This window comes from Cucurbita maxima, unplaced genomic scaffold (assembly GCF_002738345.1).
Source record: "Cucurbita maxima cultivar Rimu unplaced genomic scaffold, Cmax_1.0 Cma_Scf00388, whole genome shotgun sequence".
In the NCBI taxonomy this organism is placed as follows: Eukaryota; Viridiplantae; Streptophyta; class Magnoliopsida; order Cucurbitales; family Cucurbitaceae; genus Cucurbita; species Cucurbita maxima.
Window position 1 is genome coordinate 20,015 of NW_019272404.1, and position 9,050 is coordinate 29,064.

The 9,050-nt window shown below is 36.3% G+C and overlaps 1 protein-coding gene across 1 annotated transcript; it reads left to right on the forward strand.

Annotated features, from left to right (window-relative positions):
• Positions 1–7,665: 7,665 nt before the first annotated feature.
• Positions 7,666–8,735, forward strand: LOC111474449. The gene is made up of 2 exons (XM_023119534.1): positions 7,666–7,888; positions 8,185–8,735. The coding sequence occupies exons 1-2, from the start codon at positions 7,666–7,668 to the stop codon at positions 8,733–8,735; spliced, it is 774 nt and encodes a 257-aa protein (XP_022975302.1).
• The last annotated feature ends 315 nt before the right edge of the window (positions 8,736–9,050 follow it).

Consider the following 9,050-nt stretch of genomic DNA (forward strand, 5'->3'; position numbering starts at 1 on the left):
TTATATGGAAATTTTTAAGATAAAATACTCATGTCAAAATATTCAATTTGTTAAGGAAGAATAAGATATTGATGTGAACTTGAATATCATACTTTCCATCTATATAGAAAAATATCGAGCACAAAAATGAAATAAATTTCAAAGTATATACACAAAAAATAAATGTATATTTGACAGAGAGGATGAAATTTTTACCCAAATCAAACTCAAAAAGATGGAATTCTTATCTATTTTTCTTCAGGTTCAATGCCAAGAAAATATGATAAATATGGTTAAGAGAACCATTTATAACACTGCCTTCATTTACCTGAGATAATTTATGCTAATTAAGGAGAAAATATCGAAAATGCAATGGTCTTCTTGTGGTTTTCTTTATTTTTTTAATTAAAATTAGCACAACTTTGTTTTTCATCAAAAGCAAAAATAGTAAATAAAAAAGAATTGATATTTATAACTATGCTAACACATAGGGATATCCAAACTCAAAATTCTTATACCATTTAATATTTTGCATGGATATTAACGATAAATTACCTTCCCAAAGAGGATTAAGAGATTGCTCAACCCAAGTTTTTTTTGGGTGTATAATGAACAAAAACCCAAATGGCTATGCATCCATAAAAGAGGGAATGATCACTTTTAACACCCTAAAGTGTTAACCCAAAACATACATCAAGTTCTTACTAGCGTTACATCATATCATAACCTACTAAACAAGGTTAGATTGCGTACCTGGTCGCGGCGAGGCATGTCGTCGAGCTGAGTCATAGAGGTGTACGACTCTCTATCCTAGGAAAAGTCTATAGAATCAAAAACCCGACTACTCTAATACCAATCTGTCAGGACCTGACTTTCAAGGCTTCAAAAGACCGAATCGTAACTGAAAAGACGAAATCGAAAACAAATAAAAAAAAAATAAAATAGAAGGTAAAAATCCGGAAAAATTTAAAACAAGAAAAGGAAATCAAGGACACCAAAATTAAATATAAAATCAAAATCAAATGTTACAAATAGGAATTGCAAATATAAAATGAAATACAAAAGACTCCAAATATGAAAACGGACGAAGGACTCTAAAAGACCGACAAGGGACTAACGCTCTAGAACGACACCCCTCTGTGACAGTGCAGCTCTCGAACATCTTCTCGTATCGACTGGTACCTGAAAAAAAAAAAAATGAAGGAAAGGGGTAAGTATAAAAATATACTCAGTAACCAACCTACTTGTAGGCTCTTTTCGCATCCTTATCTTAGTGGGTATACACGGTCTTATCTCTGGATTCTAGTGAGTGCAAATCATGCTCCACCTCTCTTTTCTGTATCTTGGGAGGTTTGCCTATCTTATGCAGTGAAATGATCAGTGTCCTGAGGTGAAGCGCGATCTCATAAGTAATCTGAGGGGATCATATGGCTGGATCTGAATACATGACTCTCTCTGAATATCATCCGTGGAGGTTAGTTGACGACCCTTACATGGGACCATACATCCACTAAATGGGGTGCGACCCCCTATGTGTCGGTCAGCTACTGAGTTATCCTACGTGGCTCCATGTCCCCTGCTCAGGGACGGGTTTCTACTGCCCAAGAAACCCGTTCAGAAGACCCCTTAGCTATCACCACTAGGTCTGGGCACCTTTCACACTTCCCTATCCGGATCTGCCAAGCTCAATGATCTCCGTACCGGAGCTCTGTCTCGACGGTACGGTATCGGAGAAGAGAGGGAAGTGGAGGTTCTGATGACACTATCCACACTGCTAAACTCTAGCGGGCTACCTACAGTTACCGTGGTGACCTACTATTCTTTCTAGGGTGGAACTTGGTGGCTTAGACTTGGATTCATGCATCTTTAGGATTCTCGTGCAAGGTCTCACAAACCTATCAGGTTTCAAATTCTAGGCTCTGGATCCGCCGGTAATCGTTTCGCAGGTCAAAATGCACGGTATTCTAGAGGTCCCCCAATCTAGGGTCTCATCTAGCCTACTTAGTCACAAATACCCTAATCTAAGCTCATAATTTCTTCCTGTTCATCAAGAAAGATAACACAAGCCATCATCATGCATAGGAGTTAACACGCAGCAGTTCATGCAATATTAACAAACATGCTCAACGGGAAGATAACGTCCACCTTTACCTGGAGCGCAGATTTCACAATTTTCCCATCCTCCTCATGCATACATACTTTATCAGAATCTCAATCAAAACAGATTTAATAAATATTTCATATCTAGCTTTCCTTAATCATTTTATTTTCACAGTTTCCATACTAATATGCTAGGTCCGGCTAGCTAATTTTATGGGTGGTAGCATGCATGCATGTTCCTAGCGGTTCCTACAAGTACTGCTCGTGGGAATTCAAATGGCTACTTACATGGTTGACGTGTGCCTTCCCACGCTCGAATCATTTACCGGAAAAGGTTCCAAAAATTATGGAATTTCCTTGATAGGTTCTAATTCACATAAAAATAGGATCAGAGTTGAAATCGAGGCAAAAAACAAGCAAACGGAGGTCGAACGGTCACTCACGCGCCTACACGCGCGCTGACACGCTCTGGAGGGTGTACTACACGTGACTTCTCACGCAGTCGCAGGCCAGCGACCGGTCGGGCCAGTTCGAGTGGTTCAGACTCAGGTCGACCCGATTGCACGGCGCCTGATGCGCTTCTTCAGCCCGCGGTCGCCACGTGTCGCTCGTCGATCCTGCAGCGCTCCTCCGTACGTCGGCCGACATGTGGTGGCGATTCCTCCTCTCTCTTCTTGCGTTTTTTTCCAATTTTCCAGAAACGTGAGTTTTGGTGTTTTCGATCCATTTTCTCCTGATTTTTATATCTTCCAATCCATAATCCGAATCAACAAGTTCTCTTCACGAGTATTATAGATGTCATATTCTATTTCTACAATATATTTTTCTTTTTTTGGTAATCACAGGTCTTATTATTTGAGTTCGAATTTGGGGAAAAACACGAGTTCTTACCGAAAATAACGTTTTCTTGAAACTCCAATTTTCGTCCAGAAACTTCAAAAGACCTGTGTGAATCTTATTTTAGTTACATACCTCAAAAACTCTAGATCTAATGCTCATGAAATTTCTTAGATCTAGATAAAATCGAAACACGAAGTTTAGAATCTTACTTTGTCCGTTCTTAGATTTTTTTGCTGGAATGAGTGGATCCACCACCCAAACTTCTTTTCTAGCACCGAGAGGAGTATTGCTTCGAAGTTTCTTACCTTGGATTAGATCTCCAACAACAATTTGTCTTCTCTACTATTCCTCTCTCCCAAACCCTAACTTCTTCTCGTTTCTCCTTTCTCCTTTCTCTCTCTCTTTTTCTTTTCTTTCTTTTTCTCCTCTTTTTAGAGCCCAAACAACTGGACCCTTTCTAAGAGACCCTTTCTAAGAAACCCTTTGTAAGAGACCCTTTTGCCCATATGTTGTTATTTTATTTATTTATTTATTTATAAAAAAATTCGAGTATTACTTCTTATCTATTTTTCTTTCTGTCTTATCTATTTTATTTTTATTTTCGGTTCAATGCGAAGAAAATATGATAAATATAGTCAAGAGAACCATTTATAACACTGGTTAATGTGCTTGAGATAATTTGTGCTAATTAAGGAGAAAATATAGAAAATCAAACAGTCTCATTTGTGGTTTCCTTTATTTTTTTAATTAAAATTAGGACAGACTTGGTTTTTCATCTCAATCAAAAATAGCAAATAAAAAAGAATTGATATTTATAACTATGCAACACATAGGGATATCCAAACTCAAAACTCTTATAGCATTTAATCTTTTGCATCGATATTAACCTTAAATTACCTTCCCAAAGAGGATTAAGACCTTGTTCAACACAAGTTTTTTTTGGGTGTATAATGAACAAAAACCCAAATGGCTAAGCATCAACAAAAGAGCCTCAAGTATCTAAAGAAAAATTGAAGGATCCATTATTATTAATACACGTTTTGCAGGATCGAAGATACAAGCTATAGGGAGCAAAGGGCAAGAACCATGGAGCGAATGACAAGTGGCTATCTACAATTATCAAACAAACTAAGTTTTAAATGTTCATTGCAAGTCAAGAGATGACGTTTGAGCGAAAGCATTTTGGACAAGCATGCCCGATTCAACTAGAGCTTCACAATGAACTTTTGGCGTACGACTTTATTTTGGTGCAATTTTAATGGTTAGAATGGACATGCTTCATTTGAGGATTTTGGCCCGGGAACTAGTATTAGCTTTCTCCACGGTGTGACTTTAAAAACTGCATTTATGTAGCATTTGATGATGGATTTTACTTGAGAAATATTCCTTCGGGTATCTTTGAATTATACACCCTTGGGAAAAATGAAATAAAATCCCCGAACCACAAAAACCTGCTTTTTTATTCTTTTATGTTGGATTGCTCACCCATGTAGTAATTCAACATAGTGTTGTTGGGTTTCTTTATAGACCTAAGATTTTGTATATTTGAAATCTACAGTACTGAGAGGAATCTTTTGGGATATCAGAATTCTTTTAATGTTTATAATTTGGTCGGGTTTTGAGCTTCTAATTGCAATGACTCATACCCAAGATTCGAAATATGAATTTGGTACTTAATGGCCCTAGGATTCCCGTGACGATATGGTCAGGTTACTTACTCCTCGCTTCTAATAGTAAAAACTATGAACGCAAACCAACATGAGTCCTTCTAACACGTTTTGTCCTCAATCACGTGTTTGCTACAAAAATTCTCAAAAGGTCACCCATCATAAAATTGCTCTAGTTGAATTCGGAGTTCCTATAGTTGAAACACCAAAAAGGAAAGTGCACCTCTTTGATATAGGTAGTAACTTTCAATTCTTTTTAAGATTTTCTCATTCATCTATACTCTTGATTGCTTTCCTTCGAATGTCATCTTTACTCATTCATGTACTCTCTTTGTCCGAGACTAGAGGCCACCCCTATGATGATAGAGATAGATAGTTTCCTAAATAATGATTGTTTGTGTTTTCATTTGCATGGCCCCCTATAGTGGGGCCACTTACTTAGCATTCTTTGAAATACTCAAGTCGTGTGCCACATTATTTTTCAGATCAAGGCAAGGCGCACTTTTACGGAGGACGGTTGCTTCACGAGCAGAGACTATGACACGTGCATAGGGTAGATTCATATTTAAATTTCTAGGTTTAGGTTAGAATAGGTTGTTATGCATTTCATTGTTTTAAATTATTTTGTATTTCTCTTATTTTCTCTTAATTTCAGTATTTCGTATTTAAATACGTAAGGACATGGGTGTGTTTTCTAGAGAATAGTTGTTTTAAGCGTTTTTCGAAGTTTATGTAATAAATGATGGTTATGCGAATGTCATAGAAAAATAATAATAATAATAATAATAATAAATAAATAAATAAAATAATAAATAAAGATATAAGCCAACAAAAATAATTATAAAAAAATATTTAAAATAATAATAATAAATAAATAAATAAACCAAAAAAAAAAACTTTCCTCACTCCTCTCCACTAACATCTCATCCCATCCCACAATTATCTCTCCTTAAGCCATCTTTAAGAAAACTGAAAAACAACAGATTGGAGTAAAAAAATGAGAATGGTCTTTACCCAGTTGAGACTTTCTGTAGATTTACTTGAAGATAGATTTAATAAATAAAATATATATTAAATCTTCATTTTCTTTTATTTTTTTTAGAAATCATAGCCAATTATAGTTAGATGTTCATTAAATTATTACAATGGTTTAGCTTTGAGTTAGAAATTAAGTGTCAATCATTATACGAATTCTAGTAAATCTTAAATTATTACAATGGTTTAGCTCTGAGTTAGAAATTAAGTGTCAATCATTATACTAATTCTAGTAAATCTCACTAATATAAGATTAAATTTATATCAGTAGTCAAATGAATAGATTAAAAATAGAATGACCAAGAAAATTTGTGAACAGTAAACATAAGGAAAGATTTGGAAACAGGGATTCACTATAAATTTGTTATACATGAGAACAAAATTAAAAGGCAACATAGTAAATACATATATAAAAAACAGTAAGCCTTAGAAATTAAAAACCACAAACTAAATATAGAGAGAAAGATAAATACATATGGGAGTAAAGCACAGAATAATTTGAAATAACTCTATCTATTTTTTTTATACTACAAGAACCATGGAAAATAAATTTTTTTAATAAAAATATAATTATAGAAAATCATTTCAAGACTTTTAACAATGTAACCGTGTAAATTAGAGAAATAATTTTATAGAATTCAAACTTGAAACTGATGTCATTGGCTGACATAGGTTGACTTGAATTTCAAAGGACAGAATCTAACTTTCATTAAATATATATTCGGGACAACAACTTAAGCTAACCAGGTAAGTGGTCTTACTATCGGCATGGTTATACTTGATGTTGACACGTGCCTGTGGTTCTGCACGTGTCATATATACTGATATGTGTGAATTATCTGTGAATCAGTATGCTTATATTATGTTTATGTTATGTTATAATATGTGAATTGTATGATACTAATTGTGGTACGATGTGTTTAAGGATATGTTTGAGATTGGATACAAGAAGGATGCACAAAAGAAAATGTAACGATAGGAGTAAGATACGTTCATGAAACGTTAAGGTTAAGTTACATACCGGAGTGCTATGGATAGGAGAGATTGATGAAAGAATATGGTTAGGATATGGGTTGACAGGGATAAGTTTGTGATAGATTGATAGAACGATAGCATTAGGGTAAGTTCCTGTGATGATATGACTAAGGTACGTTCACGTAACGATATGACTGTGATAGGTATAAGAACGTTTAGGCTACGATAAGTTAGGAACGATATGACCACGAAGTGTTTACGATATGACATGTTTATGAACAATATATTGTGATGTGAGGTGTTATGTTTAGATTTTTTTGTGTGACCACGAAGGTAATTGTTGAATGAATTGCACGTTATGAAATGACATGTTAAAAGCATGGAGTGTTATGTTATGTTTTCTAAATTGTATATATACAATATGTTATGAATGACATGCTATCACGATAAATGAAATGAAATGTAACCCCGTTAGGATTATGTATGATGCGTGAAGTTAAGAATGCGAAATGACATGTTAAGCATGGAAGATGATAGCAGGGTTATATTCATTAATGACAAAACTAGAAATGTTGGGGGCCTCATGCATTATGTGTGCTCATGCATTTAGGGGAATACCCCTATTCAATCACGAGGGTACAGATGCGTACATCCAATGGCAAGACAATGATTGTTATGTTTTACATACCGTTGTCGTGACGGTTACTAGTTCTAACGGGTGTTCGACCTAAGGAGCTTCCAGAGTATGCTCGCCCAAGGCAAGTGGCTCAGTGGTGTGTGAACCGACATGTGAGCCCATACTCGCATGTATGGGTTGTGTGTAGAATATAGCCCAAATTACCCGTTAGTACAGTACCGTTAAAATAGATTAAAAGAATAGGTCCCGTCATTGCATTCACATGTTCTTGCATGGATATTAACCTTAAATTAAAACTCTCATAACATTTAATCTTTTGCATGGATATTAACCTTAAATTACCTTCCCAAAGAGGATTAAGAGCTTGTTCAACACAAGTTTTTTTGGGTATATAATGAACCAAAACCCTAGTGGCAATGGGCGAAAGTGAGTATGGATTTCATATCAGGATTGCCTAAGACTCGACGAGGTTTTAATGTGATCTGGGTCATTGTTGATAGACTCACAAAAACAGCTCACTTTATCCCGGGTAAAAGCACATTTCGAGTGGATCGATGGGCTCAGTTATACGTTCGAGAAATAGTTCGTTTGCATGGCGTGCCTACTTCCATTGTGTCTGATTGCGATGCTAGGTTTACCTCTCAGTTTTGGAATGGTTTACAGAAAGCCTTAGGCACCTAACTTCGTTTCAGTACGACATTCCATCCTCAGATAGATGGACAAACAAAGAGGTTGAATCAAGTATTAGAGGACATGCTCAGGGCGTGTGTAATGGATTTCGCTGGTTGTTCGGATGAACGCCTACCCCTCATGGAGTTTTCCTATAACAACAATTATCAAGCAACGATTCAGATGGCCCCGTTTGAGGCCTTGTATGGGAGGAGGTTGTGGACACCAGTGTTTTGGGAAGAGGTTGGAACCCAACAACTTATGGGACCGAAATTGGTTCAGGTCACAAACGCGGCAGTCTAGAAAATCAGATCAAGGATACTTACTGCACAAAGCTGACAAAAGAGTTACGTCGACACTCGAAGAAAGGACATCGAGTTTGCGGTGGGCTAACATGTTTTCCTAAAGGTAGCACCCATGTGAAAGTGTTAAGATTCGAGAAAAAGGGTAAACTTAGCCCTAGGTTCGTAGGTCCCTTCGAAATCCTTAAGAGGATTGGTGCTGTAGCGTACAGGTTGGTGTTGCCACCCACTGTTGCCACTGTGCATAACGTATTTCATGTATCCATGTTGAGAAAGTACACGCCAGACCCCACGCACATCATTGAGGACGAAGCACTTTCGCTTCGTGAGGATCTATCTTACGAAGAGGCCCCAATCAAAATTATATCTCGAGATGTCAAGCGATTGCGAAACAAGGAGATTCCCCTTGTCAAAGTCTTGTGGGGTAATCATCTGGATAGTGAGGCTACCTGGGAGCGGGAGGATGACGTTAGGAAGTCTTGCCTTAAACTCTTTCTGGAACAACCAACTTTCGGAGACGAAAGTTCTTAAGGAGGGGAGAATTTGTAACACCCCAAGCCTAACAGGTACAATTCGCTCTATCCTTGTGATTAGCATCTTCTTAACCATTGTGAGTTTCTAGATTTTATTGTAGAACTTAGAGTGTTATTTTCAAATCAGTGCAGAAGAAAGAAATGCTCGTGATGCATCAAGTAACTTTAAAAAAAAAAATTTAAAAATGGTAATGTAATTGAAATTTTTATCAAAGTCAATGGGGAAAAAGGTAATTTTGCCCCATACATATAACTTTGAGGGGGTCTCGTTAGACTTGGAAGAAGGGAAAAAAAAAAGAAAAGAATAAAAAAA